General features: G+C 41.8%; 1 protein-coding gene across 1 annotated transcript in view; it reads right to left on the bottom strand.

Moving 5' to 3' along the window:
• SP3 (Sp3 transcription factor) overlaps positions 1-18624 on the bottom strand; it is a 51103-nt gene extending 32479 nt beyond the window's left edge. Inside the window, exons 1-4 of the mRNA XM_070422736.1 lie at positions 18040-18624; positions 17287-17438; positions 16652-16777; positions 6339-7698 (exon numbers count right to left, since the gene is read on the bottom strand). Coding sequence (XP_070278837.1) covers positions 6339-7698; positions 16652-16777; positions 17287-17438; positions 18040-18046 — 1645 coding nt within the window. The 5' untranslated portion in view covers positions 18047-18624. The remainder of the gene's footprint in view (positions 1-6338; positions 7699-16651; positions 16778-17286; positions 17439-18039) is intronic.
• Positions 18625-20757: the final 2133 nt, after the last annotated feature.

The raw sequence follows: 20757 nt of genomic DNA, 5'->3' as shown, positions 1-20757 counted from the left end.
AAGCTCTGAGGCCGAAGCTGGCTGAAAGCAGGTTTCTGGGGTTTTGTTTAGCTTCTATAATTGCAACATAGATGCTTAAAGTGCAGCTCAGAGGCTGGCAGCGGCAGCTGGGGAACGTTGGCTTCTTGGCTTCCTCCATCACTGGAGCAAGCAAGCCTCCTGTTCACTTCAGCTGCGTGGCTGCCGGCCGCCATCTTGGTTGGCAGTTAATTTGCATATCCTGCTGATTAGCCAATGGGAAGGGTGTCGGGGTTACGGTCAATTTGCATGTTTCCCTTTTATTAGATAGGATATGCTGCTGTGTACATGGCAGCATTTTAACTTTTCTCAATTCTTTCCTGATCCCTTAAAATTGGGACAAAATTCAAATTTAATGGCCTTCCAGACAAACTTCCTTGCCACATTCAATAAACTAAGTTACTACTTTTTAAATTCCTTTTTTTTTTATCTAATTCATAAAGAATTGCTATTTTGACAGTATTCTAAATAAACTGCTGTACTGAAACACTCAGTGCTTTATACCACTCTTAATTTCATGACCACATAAATCCACAAAATCAGAAATTCTCTAGAGATGTTTTTCTAACATATATAGAATTCTATAACCTTAACTTTGTAGAAGCTTTAAAAACTTATTTCTAAAAATCATCTGCTATGTCTTCAGAAGTCTATCATTCTACCAGTTCTCCAACTTTTTAGTCTCAAGACCTCTTCTAAATTCTTAACACTTGGAGTGCGGGTGAATTTCCCGCCAAAATATAAGATGGCTCTGTCTTTTGGTTTTGTTCCATCCACCAAAAGGGTGGATTACAAACAAATATTTGGTAATACGCAGTTACAATCGGCCCGAGTTTACACGTTTCCCGCACTCCACCGCAAATCTATATGAACCGAGTTAAAGACGGCTCCCAAGTGCGGGAAACGAGTTAAGTCGGCTCGCGTGAATTGCGCGTACTCCGCGGGAGCCGTCTTTAACTCGGTTCATATAGATTTGCGGTGGAGTGCGGGAAACGTGTAAACTCGGGCCGATTGTAACTGCGTATTACCAAATATTTGTTTGTAATCCACCCTTTTGGTGGATGGAACAAAACCAAAAGACAGAGCCATCTTATATTTTGGCGGGAAATTCACCCGCACTCCAAGTGTTAAATATTACTGAGGTCCCGAAAAGCTTTTGTTCATGTAAGTTGTGTATATATTAAAATATATTTTTATTGATTTCAGAGAGGAAGGGAGAGGGAGAGGGAGAGAGAGAAACATCAATGATGAGAGAGAATCATTGATAGGCTGCCTCCTGCACACCCCCTACTGGGGATTGAGCCCACAACCCAGGCATGTGCTCTTGACTGAAATCAAACCGGGGACCCTTCAGTCCGAAAGCCAATGCTCTATCCACTTAGCCAAACCAGCTAGGGCTAGTTGCATATTTTAATATTTGTTGACTGTATTAGAAATTATGAGAAATTTAAATTAAAAATAGTAAATCTATTAGATGTTAACACAAATTAACATTTTATGAAAAACAACTATTTCCCAAAAAATAAAAAGTTTGATGAGAAGAGAGGTCATGTTTGATATTTTTGCAAATCTTTTTTTTATTTATTTTTATTTTTTGGTTAATCCTCACCAGAGGACATTTTTCCATTGATTTTTAGGGAGCGTGGAAGAGAGAGGGAAAGACAGAGAAACATCTATGTGAAAGAAACACATCAATTGGTTGCCTGGGCCTGGGAGGAGCCTGCAACCAAGGTACGTGCCCTTCACTGGAATCAAACCTGGGACCCTGTGGTCTGCAGGCTGATGCTCTATTCACTGAGCCAAATCAGCTAGGGTTGCAAATCTCTTTAATGTCTAGGTTAAAAGATAACTTGAGTCTCATATATGCTTCTTCAATCAATCTGTTGCAATATGTGGTTTGTGCAGAAGCACATGAAGAATATCTAGTCTCCCAAAAACATGTGGCTGGAAAAGGAAGGAGTAATTTGATAGCCTTTGGCCAATTATATGTATCCTTTGATACTACACCAAACTTGACAACTAGCAACTTCTTAAAGGTCTGTTGCAATGTAGAATCTGAAACCATGTTGGTAAACCTTCCATGTTTTGTTACTGTTCTACCCCCTAATTTTAAATGGATCTCTTACCCATGCATGATTTTGTAAAATGAGCTGGTCATTTGAAAACTACTGGTTCACCTAGTAATCATAAACATCTTCCAAACATTAGAACATATATATATATATATATATATATATATATATACACATACACATTTATTTATATATATATATACACACATATATATATATATGTATGTGTATACATATATATATGTATATATACATATATATATATATAAAAGCTCAGCGACCAAACAGTGGAACCAGAACGACCAACCAACCAGTCGCTATGATGCGCACTGACCACCAGGGGGCAGACGCTTAATGCAGGAGCTACCCCCTGTTGGTCAGTGTGCTCCCACAGTGGGAGTGCCACTTGGCTGACCAGGATGAGCAGCTGCTCCCGCATTGGGAGCAGTTGCTAGCAGGCCCAAGGTGAGGCCGAGTCTCTGCACCTATCAAATACCTGAAACAATCCAGACTCTGGCCTGACACCACCAGCTGATGCAGGCTCTCTAAGGTGTGTTCTAGAAAGAGCACGGGGAGCTGACATAGGCGGATGGCAAGAGGGGACGTGACTGTGGACCCCACAGGGAGGCTGTCCTGATGACTGAGGATCCTAGAGCACAGCTGCCTTGAACATCCCCGATGGTGTCACCGACCTGGCATCACACATCAAGGACATTCACTGAGTGGCTTTGGGGTGCAAAGCTCTCTGTCAGGTTCCTCCAGGACACAGAACATGCCTTTACCCAAGACATTACCCCAAAATATCAGCTCAGACTTATTTCCTCATTCAGCAGTCGCTCAGAGGGTGGGTCACAGCCGCTCAGCTAACCAGTATAAGCAGCACTCCCACAGCAGGCCGATCCCCACAGGCCACATCCCCCACCAATGCACGAATCTGTGCACCAGGCCTCTAGTTTTACTATAACATATTATAAAAAAATCCTATGTATTAAAAATATCACCATCCATATCTCATTAGAAAAGTAATTATTCACAAGCTATCAAGATCATAGAAGTATATTCGAGTTTTCCCAAATTCTAATTTTCACCATAAAACCCAAATTTTACTATTGACAACAAATACTGTTAGGTTTTTTTCCTTTAAGTAATGCTCACTTAATTCATTTTTTAAGACAAGATCTCACTTAAATACATGACTGTCCCAATAACCAGCTTGTCAGTCATTCTTTCAAGTAAAAAGTGTTTCATGAAATTAGTATCTAGTTCAGCTTGCAACTCACACAACTACACAAATAAAGAAACATTTTTTCTAATACAATCATTTTAAAGTGCTTTATTAAAAGCATACTTTTTAACACACACAAAAATATTACAAAGACATGCAGCAGGAACTGTAAATCAAAAACCCAAGGTACCACTTCATACTAATTAAGATGACTATAATAAAAAAAAGGACAACGATAAATGTTAGTAAGGATGTAGAGAAGCTGGAACCCTCATACATTTGCTGGTGAGAGTGTACAAGGTGCAATCACTTTAGGAAACCACTTTGGAAGATCCTCAAAATGTTAAATATAGAATTACCATACAATCTAGCAATTCCAATGCTAAGTATATATCCAAAAAAATGAAAGCATGTCCACACACAAAATATGTACACATAATATTCATAGCAGCATTATTCATAACTAGAGGCCCAGTGCACAGATTTGTGCACCAGTGGGGTCTCACAGCCTGGCCTGCACCCTCTCGCAATCTGGGACCCCTCGGGGGATGATGGACTGCTGGTTTCAGCCTGATCCCCACAGGCCTAGGCCAAAACCGGCAGTCCAACATCCCAAGGGATGTAGTAGTGCACGAAGCTGCAGGTGGCCAGGCAGAAGCCCGAGCCCTGGCCGGGAGCCACACCACTCCCATTCATCTCGGCCCCACTGCGCCTGCTGTCAGTAGCACTGCCGTGAAGGCAGGAGGGGCTCGTGCCGCCACAGCTGCATTTGCCAGCCGTGAGCCCGGCATCTGGTGCCCGTCAGTCAGCTGAGCAGCGCTCCCACTGTGGGAGCGCACTGATCACTAGGAGGCAGCTCCTGCGTTGAGCGTCTTCCCCCTGGTGGTCAGTGCAAGTCATAGCGATCAGTCGACCAGTCGCTTAGGTTTTTATATATATAGATAGCCAAAACATAGAAACCTTGTCCATCAACAGGATAAATGAATAAAATATGGGATATTCGTACAATGGAATATTATTCAACCACAAAAAGAATCTTGAAAATATTATGCTAAATGAAAGAAGCCAGATGCAAAAAGCCATTTATTATATGATTTCATTAATATGAAATGGAATTCTACTGATATGAAAGGCAAATCCAGAAAGACAGAAAATAAATTAGTGATTGCCAAGGGCTAAGGTGTGGTATGTGTTGAGGGGACATGGGGGTGGGGGGGGTGGGGGGGGGATTGGAGGGGAATGAGGAGTGACTGCTAACAGATATGGGAGTTGGGGGGGAATGATGAAAATGCTCTAAAATTAGATAGTGGTGATGGTTGCACATGTCTGTGACTATATTAAAAAATCACTGAATTGTATACTTTAAAGGGTGAATTTTATGGGTTGTGACTTACATTTCAATAAAGCTACTATTTTTTAAAAAACATTCACACTCAAGGTTCAAGATTTAGTAAAAATAACTATTTAGACTAGTTTAACAAGATAATTCTTCAGTGAAATGCGTGTTTAACTGCAAGTGCAATGTCATAAAGAATATAACTAGTATAGTTTTGTGCCACTGCTTTGATTTGTGCTAAGACATAAGCAGTTTTAGCCACCATCGGGAAAATGTCAACACAATGAAAAAGGCAAATAACTTCAGTATTATTATGAAAAGTAGTTTGACATCAAGGACCTCTAAGAGAGTCATAGAGATCCCCCAGGGGTCCACAGACCACACTTTGAGAACTGCTGCTCTAAACCACAGCTTCAGAAGACTCAAGTGCAATTAAAGGCTGTCCAAGAACAGACCTGAGGCTTTAAGACAATTCCAATTTTCTAAGCATATATTGCAAATTTTTCAAAAGAAAAAAAAGTAGTCTTTATTGTGATGGAAATTATTTCAATAAATTAAATGTAAATAAACAAACAAATAAATAAATAAATATTAAATTTAAGCATCCCAATTTAAGAATTTAGAATCACTGACTTAATGGAGGGTTAAAATCTCCACAAAATCCCACCCTGCCAGAGTTACTCAATTGATTGAGCTCCTCCTGTGCACCAAAAGATTGAGGTTAAATTCCCAGTCAAGGCACATACCCAGGTTGCAGGTTCTCAAATATGAAAAGTAAAATATCAAAGTTTCTCTCTCACATTGATGTTTTTCTCTTTCTCTCCCCATTTCCCTGCCCCCTCTCTTCTTTCCTGTCTCTCTAGATCAATGAAAAACATATCCTTAGGTAAGAATTTAAATATTAAAAAAAAATTAAAATCTCCACAAAAGAACAAATTAAAGTAGAAGAGTAAAAGGATTTAGTACAACAGAGTAAGATGTTATCTAAATAAACATTATAACACATAATGTTCATAGCATTTCTTTTAAAACTATACTATTTAATTCTTGCACAAAAAAAGAGTAGACTTCTGAAATTTCCACCCCATACTATAACAACATGTCTAGCACAACTAAGTTCAAAGCCCACTACACACTTATAAGAATAAACTATCAAAGAATCAAAGAATTTTAGGTCTGGGAAGCTAACTTAGATATAGTTACTTAGTCCAACAACCCAATTTTACATGATGAGGAAAGTGAGTTTTGCAAGAGAAAAAGTAACTTGCCCAAAATCACACAGCTAGCTAGCTACTGGCTGAGACAACAGTACCATGTTTTTACTATGCCAGATTCCCCAATTAGAGATAGTGCAGAAAACACTGAACTTACATCACACCAAGGATGACCAAGACACTTTACCTGCCAAATACAAATTTTGTAATGTCTGACAACACCAATCAGATATGAAAACAAATACAGAATTGAGTAAGGAAAAACTACAAATATACTGGCATAATGGAGAAATAAATCTTTGACTTCAAATTTCAATGAACAATTTGGAAGACACTTTGATGTCTACTTTTCATACAAATTTAGGGTAACATCTCTAAAGATTGATACTGATAAACATCTAAAGCAAAATCTTTCCCTACATATTAACAAATCACGGAACCTATCTATGGTTACAATATGACTTAAGACTTACCTGCAGGACTGTCAGCATTCTCTCCTGGGTGTAGCTGTATACCAGTAGAATCTATAGAGTTTACTGTAACTGTCTGTAGATTTGGCAACTGACCAGTGCTTAGACTAACTGGAGTTGAAGTCAGGGCTCCACCTGCTGCAACTTGACCAAGCGTAAGTGTCTGAACAGGTGTCAAAGTTATTTGTTGGGCAGCAGTATTCTGTATTTGCAAATTCTGCAAGTTCTGGACCCCTTGTACTTGAAAGGTTTGCCAAGTTATTTGTCCAGAAGGGCTCACTGTCTGTGCCTGAATTAAAAAGGTTCCAGGATTCAGCTGCAACTGAAGATTTTGCAAAGCCTGTTGTGATATATTTTGACCACTTGCTTGCACACCATGGATTGTCTGTGGTGTAATACCTTGCACAATTTGGGCTTGACTGGTTGGCTGCTGAGACTCTTGAAGTTGTAGATGTTGTACAATAGGCTGTGCTGTAGAAACCTGAATATTCTGAGCCTGTGTCTCTTCAGAAACAGGCGACTGGATGTAATTTCCCTGAAGATCTGAAGAATGGACTTGCCCACTAGACGTAGTCAAGCTATTTGTGTTTTGTTGCAATATACCTGTACTATCTATAGTAACAGGCAACTGTGAAGAAGAGGACGTTGGCACAAATAAATCTGTATCAGTATTAGTTTCATTAATATCAGGAGAAACCCGCTCACCAGTCCTTTCTGAATTGTCTGAACTATCCATAGCTTGTCCTGTATTTATCAAATGTCCATCGGCATTAATGCCTGCAGTCATTGTCTGAGAACTGCCCGAGAGTCCCAAAGAATCTAGATCGACACTGTTGATTGGTACAAAGGTAATATTTCCTGGCAGACCAAGAGGCACATTCGCAACTACTTGGGTTTGGCCAGGAAAAGATGAACCACCAATTGTAACTCCCTGAACCTGGACTTGACCAGTCTGTGGTATGAGATTCTGAATATTAGCAGGAGGAGTTCCAGAGGCAAGCAAGGTTTGATTAGAGCCAGGAATGATCTGAATTTGACCACTTTCTTGATTTATACCTCCATTATCTGAAGTTCCTGTGAAGCCAATCTGAACCTGTTGACTATCTGTTGACTGAATCTGTGGTATTACTTGATATTGGACATTGGACACTGTACCATTCGATGACTCTGATCCTGGTGCAACTGAAAATATTTGTTGATTCTGCAAATTCTGAAGGGGAAGAACATACTGCCCACTCGAAGTAGCAGCACTGGGAATCTGTACTAGATTACCCGCTTCATCTTTTATAGTTGTAGGTGTGGCTGACAAAACCTCCCATCGGTTTGGTGCTCCTCCTAACTGTACAGCAGCCAAATCACCTGTCTGGATGAAGAAAACAAAAACTGTTTTGAGATATATATTTGTAGTAGAGTTAAACCAGTCCTCAAAACTCTAAAAATTAATATAAATCCTACTACCTAAAAATAAAAGTTATCTTAGTAACACAGTGGAGTTCAAATATAGAAGCAGTACTATAAAACCTACAGCCCTGGCCAATTGGTTAGAGCATCACCTGATACACCACAGTTGCAGGTTCGATCCCCCATCAAAGCACGTACAAGAATCAACCAATGAATGCACGAATTAAGTGGAACAACAAATCGATCTTGATAGTCTGAGTTCAGGCTCGCTCTCTTCCTCTTCCCCCCCCTTCTCTCTCTCTTAAAAATTTCAGAAAATAAACTACAATAATTATCATTTCCAATTTTTTTATTGTAAAAATAACCCATGCTATTTGAGCAGGAAAAAATTTCAGTAAGCAGTCTTTGCTTTATGACCATTAACTGATCTTTTATTCCCTCATCTATGATCTCTAATGCTATGCAGTTAAAAATAATAGAAGTTGCCGAGGCCGGTTTAGCTCAGTGGATAGAGCGTCGGCTTGCGGACTGAAGGGTCCCAGGTTCGATTCCGGTCAGGGGCATGTACCTGGGTTGCGGGCACATCCCCAGTGGGAGATGTGCAGGAGGCGGCTGATCGATGTTTCTCTCTCATCGATGTTTCTAACTCTCTGTCTCTCTCCCTTCCTCTCTGTAAAAAACCAATAAAATATATTTTTTTTAAAAAATAATAATAATAGAAGTGGCTAGAAAAAAAGTATAAACAGCTCAAACCAGACATACCTCAAACACTGAAAAAAAATTCAAAAAATATACAGTGCACTAAAATATCAGGTGCATTATATATGAGAAAAAAAGAAACATTAGTGCAGTGTTATCAAACCATGTGAATTAGATTTGTATATCATTGATCTAAACCTTTAATGAAATAATTAAAGCAACTCTTTTATGGCATGTATTAATGCACTCCAGAGCAAACTCATGGCTAGGGATATTCTATTAGCAATTCGTTATTTTTCCCATGAATTATTTTAAAAAATGACACCTTTAAAAATTTAGCGAGGAAAGGTTATTGCCCCATGACTACATGGCAAAGTCACCCCATCTGAAAAGTTTTTCTAACATCCAAGAGCCAGAGGATATAAACTGTGGCTTTACCTAGTATTCTTTTTAAGTTTACAGTAAAGTGCCCAGCATTTACATTTTGCAATCTGTGACCTGTTGGAAACTCAGATATCATCCCAATACTTTAAAAATAAGATTTGAAAAACACCAGTGTAGAAAAGGAAAAAGCAATAATATCCTACATGTCAATGTGAAAGGACAGATTTCTTTTTAGGGCATATTAACAGTAATGTCTAGCATTTGAGCTGGGGTGTTTTTTTTAATGCCAAGTACTCTAATTGGGGTTAATGAGATTTTATTATTTATTCCTTTCAATAATCCTGAGGTAGGTGTTACCATTATTCACATTTCACAGAGGAGAAAATTGAGGAACAAATCACAGAGCTATCAAATGCCAAGACAAGATATAAAACTAGGCCAAGTCAAACTCCAGAACCCAGGCCCTTAAATACTATACCATACTGTCTCCCACTAAGACCAGGGATAAAGACATGAGGAATAAAATCCTATATTAATTACCATCAAAATAAAATGATTCCTATCCCACTTCCTTCTAGATCTATGTGATTTCCTAAAACACCACATATCAGTAGACAATGAGAGCATACGCATATCTAGCCCAGCATTCTAAACCTAGGATCCATGCCTGAGTTTCAAAGGATCTTTGAATCCTCTAATAGCATACCAACTTTTTGAGAAAGTGAAAAGTATAATGGGGGAGGGGAGGATACTCTGTCTAGGATTTAAACATATTCTCAAAAGGGGTCTGTGACCATAAAAAAAGGTTAGACAAATACTGTTCTCTCAACATAACCCATTCCACATTTTTAATACAAATATCACAGAACCAGAAGATCTTAAAAGTTTATTAAAGAAACTCATTACCTAATTTTCATATAGAAGCACAGTTAAAAGTATATATTTCAATGAATAAAACCACAGTATTAATGACACAATTCAAGATATTTGTGCATATCTGTCAAAATGAAATAAACATATGAGTAATCCCATGAAATACACAATCTTTTCCATCAAATGGTTCACAATCTATCCATGCATGTGTATGGCTGCTTGGATACAATATTTGTATTTGCATGTGGCCCACGGGCCGTAGTTTGAGGACCCCGGCCTAATCGGTTTGGCTCAGTGGATAGAGTGTTGGCCTGAGGACCAAGGGGTCCCGGGTTCAATTCCGGTGAAGAGCACGTACGTTGGTTGTGGGCTCGTGCAGGAGGCAACCAATCGATGTAAGACACATCAATGTTTCTGTCTTTCCCTCTCCCTTTCACTCTCCCTAAAAATCAATGGAAAAATATCCTCGGGTGAGGATTAACAATAAATAAATAAATAAATAAATAAATAAATAAATAAATAAATAAATAAATACAATCTTTTAAATCTATTAAACTTATTAAAATGAAGCACCAAACATTAATGTCACACATCATTCAACTTCTATCTGGTACAGAAATTAGAAGGTTAAGTCATCTTTCCTTATGTTAAAGTAACAATTCATGTTTCATTTCTGTCTCTCTTGGCATTTTAAATAAACAAGATATGTTCATCTGTACTTTATACTGAAACCTGCAGTACAGTATGTCTAAAAACCAATTCTTATCTTAAGGTTATTGATCACCTTTAAAGAATCAACTGTTGAATTTTTTTCTGACTAGCATTAAATTTACAATTATTTAACTTATATAAAAGAATACAGTGTCTCAGATACAAGTTAACTTTATAATGCTAGCATTTAGACCCTTTATCATCTTTTTAAAAGTTAACTTATGGCATATAATGTATTCTTTTCACAGAAAAATAACAGGGCAGATATTCAACCATCAGTGAACAGCTTTCTAGTCAAGAAATTCTTTGAAAATAAATACAACTACTCAAATGACAATTCTGAGTAAATACTACGCAAGCACACTCCCCCCTCTCCAGAAGCTAAATAAAATAAACTGTAGTACCACTTTTTTCCAACAAAGCAGGTCATTAATTGAAGGGAAATCCCCTCCTCCAAAAAAGAAACTACCAAAAAAAGGGAAATCCCCAAATCTAGGACAAAATGATTTGAACATTTTTTAATAAAGTGAAAAACATATAAAAATATTTATGCCCTGGCATGTGTCTCAGTGTTTAGAGCATCCTCCCTTACACTGAAGGGTAGAGGATTCCAGGAGAGGGCACATAAGCAGGTTGAGGGTTTGATCCCAGTTGGGGGGCATGCATGAGGCAGCCAACTGATGTTTCTCTATCACATCAATGTCTGTCTGTCTGTCTGTCTGTCTCTCTCTCTCTCTCTCTCTCCCTTCCTCCCTCTCCTGACTTCCCTCCCTCTCCTCCTCCCTTCCTCTCTCTCTGAAATCAATGGAAAAAAATGTCCTCAAGCAAGGATTAAAATTTATTTATGCATTTATGCATTTATTAATGTTGTTTATTTATTTGTTTATTTAGCCCAAGCCTGGGGGTGGGGGGGGATAGCTAGGAACAGCAAGAGATAATTTAATAAAGAAAAAAAAAATACAGCAATAAGCCCTGGCTGGTTTGGCTCAGTGGACAGAGCGTCAGCCCTGGACTGAAGAGTCCCGGGTTCAATTCTGAGCAAGGGCCTGTACTTCGGTTGCAGGCTCAATCCTGACCCTGGTCGGGGCATGCGGGAGGCAGCCAATCAATGTGTTTCGCTCACATTGATGTTTCTCTTTGTGTCTTTCCTCTTCCCTTCCACTCTCTAAATATTCTTGGGTGAGGATTAACAAAAAGAAGAAGAAAGCAATAAAAAATGTTTTTCTTTAATGAAATAACTTACAGTTTTAAAAGATTTAGTAAATGCTAATTTTTTAAAACCTCACTACAGAATCTTTTTTAAACTGATTTTTAGAGAGAGGAAGGGAGAACATCAATGTGAGAAAGAAACGATCAGTTTGCCCCCTACAAGCCCAAACCCGGGCCCCAACCTGGGATCACACCTGCAACCTAGGTGTGTCCTCTGACGGGGAATCGGACCTGTAACCTTTTGATACACAGGACGATGCTCCAAACAAGTGAGCCACTCAGTCAGGGCTGTGTTCTTTTTTTTTTTTTTTTTTTTTTTAACGGAATGAGGAAAAATACTTAATCTGAAAACTACTAGACTTCCATGATTTAAGCTAAGATTGTGCTGGGGAAAGAGGAATATATTGCGCTAACAAAAAGAACTCATATCTGAGTTCTGGTCCTAGCTAGAACTGTAGAATTGTGTGTGATTTAGAGAAGAACTTGTTAAAAATAGGGAAAATATTACCCTAGAGCAGCGGTTCTCAACCTGTGGGTCTCGACCCCTTTGGTGTGAAGTTTATGTAAAGGGTTGTCTTGATCCTAAACCAAATACTAGTTCTTGCCTGGGTTATGTGATTTTATGCTCTCTCTTCCTTTGTTTTATATAGTATTTCCAGTTAGCCTAACAGCAGAGTTTTTACAGCTCTTTTGGCGGTCGAACGACCCTTTCACAGGGGTCGCCTAAGACCATCCTGCATATCAGATATTTACATTACGATTCATAAGAGTAGCAACATTACAGTTATGAAGTTGCAACGAAAATAATTTTATGGTTGGGTCACAACATGAGGAACTGTATTTAAAGGGCCAGGAGGTTGAGAACCACTGCCCTAGAGGGTTGTAAGAATCAAAACTGCTAACCTTTACAAACTATAAGGCATTATACAATCCTAAGGCATCATTATGATTACTAAAATTTTAAGGACAGATTTGAAAAACACCCATTAGATGACTAGCACAATTCCTGGATCAAAGATCAGTAGGTATTTGTTGAATGAATAGTTAAAGGTATCTTACTTTAAAACCATTGCAAAGAAAGTGATAGAAAAAATGGATAAAACTGACCCTGAGATATTAGTCTTCTGTGAAAAACTACATCAATTTTAAACCTATTTATTTCCATAACTCCATAATGAATAAGTCCCAGATATTTCAAACTACAAAGCCTACTAAGACCATTCATTTGTAAGAAATTTCATCAGCAGCATACCACTAAAAGACATAAAGTACTCTAGATACCAAAAGAGAAAGGGCTAAATTAGAAAATCATCTAAGAGCAAAAAGAGCTGTAAAAACTCTGCTGTTAGGCTATCTGGAAATACTATATAAAACAAAGGAAGAGAGAGCATAAAATCACATAACCCAGGCAAGAACTAGTATTTGGTTTAGGATCAAGACAACCCTTTACATAAACTTCACACTAAAAGAAAAATCCACCAGTGTTTCTCTCAGTAACTTTAACATTCTCATTTGACAACAAACAAACAAAATACTATCTAAATACTTCCCATATTTAGGTGGAAGTTGGCATTACTGTAAAAAGTTGTAACTCTAAGGTACTCTAAGGTTCCTTCTGCATATAAACACATAATTACACAGTGAAAGGACCACAACCCAGAGTAGCCCTGAAACGCTACTACAGCAGTTCATTACAAGGGCATTCTCCAGTACAACCAGGCATAAAAATGGGATGGAGGTGGGGACTTGGGGATGAGAGAAAAGAAGAAAAAAAGGTTTTTCTTCTCAGATGATACCTGTAGATAGGGAAAAAGAAAAAATTCATACCACTTACTGCATAGCATTTGAAAAGGATTATTAACTTCTCAGTTCCCACAAATGGGCTTTATATGAAAGCCAAACCGGCAAGCAAAGAGTGTAACCAGAAACAAGAAAGTATGAAGCTAAGGTAGAAACAAACGAAAAACCAGTCTTAGGTAAGTACATACTCAAGTTTCTTGAAATCTTCAAGGAACACTAAAGAACTCAAACAGACTTCAAATAAAAACAAATACCCAATGAATTAATTACAATGACAATGTAGATCTTTTTAAGTAATGGTAAAAATAACCTCTATTAAAAAAATAAGCTATTGTTCATTTTTTAGCTCACCAACATGTATATACTAAATTAATGAACACTAAATTTACAACCTAAAGTGAAGATCAGGCAACAACTTTTATAGTATGTACTTGTTCAGCTTATTACACTACAGTACAAATGAAATAAATTAATAATCCATAAGTACACACAAACACAAAACAGGTAAGTTAATATTTCACAAAGGTCTACTTTACTCCGTTCCCTGATTTATTACAAAACTTAACTACACAAAAAAAGGAGGACCTATGTAATACTTTCAACAATAAAGATTTTTTTTAAATTAACTACACAACTTTTAATAATAAAGTAGAAAAGAGTCTTGCCATCAAACCAACCTTGGGAGTCCCTGGTGTAGGGCAATACAGGTGAGATTGCTTTGTGATTAGATCTATTCAGTACAGTACTGAGGGTATCCATTCTTGGCCAGGATCCAGGATGAACCCATATCATATTAAAACAAATTCTAAATTTGAAATAGTTAAAGCAAATCTCTAGTGCAGGTGATTGGCTTTTTAATAACCTTTTAATCCTAAAATACCAAACTAAACTGGCATAAAATTGAAATGCATGTATTTCACTTGATTTTAAATATAATAATACTATATGCAATGTGGTACCCTGGACTGGATCCTGGAACAGAAAATGGGCATTACTGAAAAAACTGGTAAAATCAGAATAAAATTTGTCATTAATAATACTGTATCATTGTTAATTTCCTAGTTTTGGCAAACGTACCATGGCTATATTAACATTAGGGGAAGCTGGATGAAGGGAATATGGTAAACCCTCAAGTTCCATCTTTGCAACTTTTCTGTAAATTTAAAATTCTTCCAAAACAAGAATTTTAAAGAAACACAGCTACAAAAATAAAGCTCTCTATAGATATCTCAAGATTCCCAGTAGTTTGAGTAATTAAAGCAGATGATTAATAACATTTTCAGGTGGAAAAAAATTACCCATAAAATCACTTAAATTCTCATTTTCCATGATGTACATGTATGAAATTCATTTGAACAAGAAAAATAATTTTCCCATTTCCTAAGGCAAACATATTCAAGCCAGTCTTACCAATTTTACTCAGTGAAAAATTTTCTGCACAGGTACCAAACATACAAAGAAAAAAATGCTGTAACTGATTCTAGTTCATATTCATCTATAGGGAAATATATATCAGTAGAGATTTAGTAGTTCAGAGTATGAGTTGAAGAGGCATGGAAACAACTTTTCTACAAGTGATATATGGCCACAGTAGGCTAAAGTTGGAGATAATATTCCATTCCTGGGACTGAGATTCATGTAAGATTCACATATACATGTACATGTACATATTTTCACCTTCACTTCCTCCTTTACTTCTCCCCTCCCCCACTGGTGAGCTGACACCTAAACTTGGTAAGTTACAGCTACAAAAAGTTTTTTGTTCTAATTGAAAATATTAAAAAGGTAAGTAGAAGCAATCTGGCTTGCAATTTTACTTATGCAGTGGTTCCAATTTGTCTTGTCATTGTAGAGCTAGAGAGACGTAGTTCTTTAAAAAGGTTTATCAATCCATAAGTTATTTAAAAGTAACAATGGCTCACACAAACATAATTTTATGCCTTTACATTTTAATCTGCTTACAAAAGCACAAAACTTAAAAATCATACTTTTAAGACACTAAAACCATTCATCTCTCTCTACAATATAATTTGAAGCACTAAAATTACAAATACAACCTTTAACATAGCTTAACTTTAGCTTCACTTTTACTGCCTAGAAATATTAAGAATTTCCAGCAGACTATATCAAATATCAAACTTTTTTGTCTACTGTGACTACTTCCAAGTATCACTACACACAAATCAAGTCCTATAATCCACCTCAAAGGGAAATATTTCAATTATTTTAATAAGTAAATACAACTACGTGTTACACTAATGCAACAGCAATGATTCCAGCAAATGTAAAAGTCACAAGCAACAGTGCTAAAAGCTGTTTTCCTAGATCATATGAATCAAGCCCTCAGATAACACGTCAGCTCCTCCCCCTGCTCCAGACACACTAAACACACCACAAAAAAGCACCTACCCCGTCCCATCAGACTAGCAATGACAATAAGACGGCCTTACGAGCCAAATTCAACTGTGTAAGTATGGTGTGCATTAGCATGCATGCAAGTACAACTTCTTACATGTACTTCTGTTTCTAACACGGGTATTCAGGTTCAATTTCAAAAGCCAAAGTATTATCTAAGTAACTTCAGCGACTTCAGCAGCCGCTAATTAAATGTTTCACTTATTCCACTTACGAAAAATTACTGCAAAATGAGAGTCTGCAAAAACTAAAATTCGACCACTTAGAATGGTCACTGAAAAAAGCACTTCAAAGTATCCACTCCTGCATACAAAAACATAATTCAAAGAGTAAAACCCTCCTTCCTTCTTTTTTATTTTTTAACGATTTACGGATTAAATCAGTAAGATCTAGTGACTTCCAACCGAAAAAGCTCCAGGTTCAACACACTAAGAACCGGAGACACTGTGCCTCTGGCTGCTACTCTCCATGGCCGACAGGCTGTGCTTGAAAACGCCGTGGTGCTGGGAAGGAGTTTCCAGCAGTGATATGAATTACTCAAACATCCATTTTGGAGCCTTCCACCCCCGCCCTCGCAGACTTCATTTTGTAGCGAATCTGAACAGAGGTTCCGCAGTGACAATTTAAGAAAAGCCTGGGCTGGCTTCAGGCCCACACAAGTCTGTGGAGGAGCAGGAAAGGGCGCCCCGGCCGCGCCATCGGTCCGCATCGCCTCGGGGACAGCGCGGGCGCCCGGGAGGCCTCGGGGCGGCGGGAGCGCCGCAGGCCCGGGATGGCGGGCGCTGGGCCTCGGCGGGGGCGGGCCGCGCGCGCGCGGGACTTACCGCTCCGGCAACGGCGGCGGGGGCCCCGGCTGCGGCGGCCGCCTCCTCCTCGTCGTCGCCCGGCGATGGCGGCCCAATCTTGCTGCAGGTAGCGGCCAGCAGAGCGAGCGGTGACGGCTGAGTGTCCTACCCCCGATGGGCGGGTTCAGAGAGGGAGACAGGGGGAGGGGTGGCGGTTAGGGCCGGGCCGCCGCTCGCACAGGAAGTGCGACTCGGTCCTCGCAGGCTGCGCCCGGGCGAGCGCCAGCCCGCGCTCCGCTCCGCTCCCCTCCTCCTCCTCCTCCTCCTCCTCCCGCACGCCGACTCGTGTCCTCCCGCTCGCACGCACAGCCGCTCGAGCGTCCGCGGGAAGGCGGGCGGCGGGCAGCGCGCCGGGCCTCCACCTTCCGCCCGCACCCACCTCCGGGAGGGCGCGCACACACTCACTCACACACACACAAACACACACACACACACACACACACACACAAAAAGGCGGCGGGCGGGGGAGAGCGGGCGGGGTCGGAGCGTTGGCGCCTCGGGCGGCAGCTCCCGGGGCGGGGGGAGGGGAGGAGAGAGGCGCGGAGGGAGGGGAGAGCGAGGGGAGGAGAAAGCGGCGCGAGGGGGGAGCCGACCGGGGCTCAGCCGCGCCTCACCTGGGCCGCCGCCGCCGCCACCGCGCCGTTTCCGTGCTGCTGCTGCTGCTGCTGCTGCTGCAGATACTCGCCGTGGCCGCCGCCGCTGCCGCCGCCGCCGCTGTCCACGTCTAAGGCAGCCATTTCCTCTTGTTTCACGGGCTTTTCAGGAGCTGCAGGCACAGCGCGGGGGGGTGGGGAGGAAGGCGGGTGGAGGAGAGGGAGGGGGCCCGCGGGCCGAGTCGAAATTATTCCGAAAGCCCGGGCCGACTCCCCTTCCCCTCCCCCACCCGCCCCGCGGCGGCGGCGGCGGCGGCGGCGGCTCCCTCCTCCCCTCCCGCGGCTGCCCCCGCCCGCCGCGCTGTAACCCTCCTCCTCCTCCTCTATCCCTCCTCCTCCTCCCCGCGCTGCCCCTGCCCCCTCTCCTCTCCTCTCCTCCCCTTTCCCTCCGCGCCGCTCGCTCGCACTCGCGCTCGCTCCTCTCGCACCGTCACTCACTCACACGCCCGCCCGCCCGCCGCCCGCGCCCGCACGCAAGGGGATGCGCTCCCGGCGGACCGGGCCGCCCGCCCGGGGCCCGGAGGGGACACGGCGCTGCTGGGGCTGGAGGGGTGGACCGTGGCTGGCGGGAGGGGACTGCGGCTTTCTGCCTCTCACAGACACTCGGTCGCACACACGGGGCCGGGAGCCGGCAGCGGCGGCCCGGAGCGGGCTGTGGTCGGCGGCAGCAGCGGCGGCGGCAGCAGCAAGGGTTGCTCTCTCGGCTCTACGTACCGGTCATAGTGTGTTTAGGGCACCTCAGGCGGGGCTCCCCGCCGCCTTACACATGGTGAGGAGCGAAGGCGGCGGCGGCGGGAGAGGATGCGGGAAGCGGCGGCGGACACGGCCGGAGCGGTCCGGGGAATTTTTTTTCCTATTTTGATTGACTGTGCGGGAAACACAAAAGGTGGAGCCTCCAGCCCAAAAGGGGGGAAGAGGGTGACAGCCCGCCCGGAAGTCCCGCCCCTCTTCTCCGCGTTCATTCGCCGCCACGCTCACTGTCGGCGGTGCTCATTGGTCTGGACGCCTGTCCGTCGCTCGGCCCGGCTGCGCGCTTCCTGTTTGCCCCCCGGGTGGAGGGGAGAGACAATGAGCGGCCTAGGCGGCGCAGGTTCCCGAAAGCGGCTACAGCTCGCCTATTACCCCGCTGTGCCCGACTTGCTTGCCGGCTGCCGCTGCCAGGCCCGAGGCGCAGGCCTCTTCCACCTCGCAGGCGCTCGCCACAGGCCTTGCCAAGCTGGAGCGGAGCTGAGCTGGGGAGGAAATCGTTCCCCGGTGGCTCAGCTCCACTCGACGCTTCCTCCATCCCGGCGGCAGCCTCGGCCGGATCTCCCCTGGGCCTCGCGCGCTCGGAATCGCCGCTTCCCTGCACCGCCGGGAGGCCGCCGCCGCTCAGCCCCGGGGCTGCTGCTGCGGCCGCCGCTGCACTGAGCAAAGCAGACCCGCCCCGCGAGCCCGGGGGGAGGGAGCTGGTATTGGGGGAGACACCCCTTCCGAGGCTGGAGGAGGATTTTCTCTGACATTCAGCTCGTAGATTCGGTCCCAGCCATCTCGGCCCCATCCCCCTGAGTCCCAGGTTTCCTTCCAGTTCATCTCCCACTTGTGTACCCTGGAGGCAGGCACTTAAAAACAAAAATAATTCACCTCGCAGAGCAGAGCCCTCCTTGCCAGTGGCACCAAAACAGCCACTTTTAAGTATATTTCATTTTTTTAAAAATGTGGCATGTGTATATATGTTAATATATATATTTTTTTTCAGAGGTGCAGAATACTTTTTTATTTAAAAAATCCAGTCACATAATCATATTCCCTTGTTTCTTAATCGTCTTGGTAACAAGTCAAACGTGGAAAAGAAACCATGAACACTTGACAACGTTTTTTAAATAGTGAATCTCAGCGAGTATTTTTTTTTCCCTTGGAACATTTTAGTTATACTGTAAGATCTCGTCTCACTTATTAGATTAAGTTAACACTCCTTTTCTCTTTGGCATCCTTGATATCTTGCTGTCATCATGGGGAGGAAAATGCTGGTTTGTGTGTGTGTGTGTGTGTGTGTGTGTGTGTTGCCAACTAAGAGACATCTATCTCTGCCTGTTACCTTTAGATCTAATTGCCAAGAAAGGTTAAGTTAAAGAGATGGAAATGCTGTCCACGACAGCCTTTTTCTAGAAATCTGACTCACACAAGAATCCAGTTACTGCGATTATTATATTTTGTGTGACAACATTGTGCCAGGGATGGGGTTGTAAGTCCAGCACTGAAACTACATTTGTGTGTGACAACTAAAAAGAATTCGTAGTCCATTTACGAGTTTGAGTCCCAGTTCTAAAGCACTTATACTTCTGACCTATTCTCATAGGATAAGAGAAGTTGTATGGTTACTTGGCACTTAACTTGTACAAAAGATAGACTTCCAGGGAAGTGACCTAAAAATCACAAGCAGGCACAACAAGACTTTATATGAATCCAACAATGGGGTTGATCTCTTCCAAAACACATTTTAGTCTCATATTTAAGTACAAGAATCACTTTAAAAGCTAAGTAGTGTAAACACTGTACTATTTTACACTTCAGTTTTAAAGGAAATAAGCTGATTTGGGGGGGGAGAGTAAAAGAGACGGGGCGTGGGGGGGTGCTAAAGAGGAAGACAAGTGGAGTTGGAGAGGAGGGAAGTCACAGCATTGTCTCTTCTTAGCCCATAGATATGTTGGATAGAAGATAGCTCTCCCTAGAAGAGGCTTTTTTTTTTTCAGCTATTTTTCCAGGAATGGGGACATATGTTATGGGTCTAAGTATACCACCCCCATGCCCCTTTCACAAAGTCTTAGTCCAGCCACCCGCAGAGAGTAAAGTATTTGGCCACAAGAATTCAATTCATTTCTCCATTGATACCACTTGACAAATGAAATCATTTTGAAACTTTTTTGGTCCGTAGACCATTCTGACAAAATGCAAAAACTTTTCATCCAATCCTTCTGAAAAGAAAAAATAACTTAACCAGAGATAACAATTCTGCTGTTAATGCAATGGTTTTAAAAGATACATGTGCCAAAAGCATCACAAATTCAAAGGACCCTCTCAGATCACACTTAAAAGGGTGATTGCCGTGGAATATTAGGAAGGTTGGAAATGGTCTCTGAAAAAAACAACAACACCTTTTCTTAACTATTCCAGTACTACAGGCAAACCTTGAAATACAGTTTATGTTAATTAAAAGCTACCTGTTTTCTCAGCAGAGGTTACCCTCTCAATAATACCTACTGCTACATTACATAGGAATCCAGAATTGCAGTTCCTTATCAAAAAAGTACTGTGCTGGAAACTCTTTATACTTTTTCCTTTCCAAAGATGATTTGAGGGAGCTCTGTGCTGGCCACTGTTAAATCACAGTAGGAGATCTGGGTGTCACTTTCTTTTCCCTCATCCTCAATTTCCTCACCTGGAGAGTATTAT

This window comes from Myotis yumanensis, unplaced genomic scaffold (genome assembly GCF_028538775.1).
Source record: "Myotis yumanensis isolate MYYU_CA2020_CCGP unplaced genomic scaffold, mMyoYum1.0.hap1 SCAF_8, whole genome shotgun sequence".
Lineage (NCBI taxonomy): Eukaryota > Metazoa > Chordata > Mammalia > Chiroptera > Vespertilionidae > Myotis > Myotis yumanensis.
The sequence above is the reverse complement of the archived record's forward strand: the minus strand, read 5'-3'. Positions and strand labels throughout refer to the sequence as shown.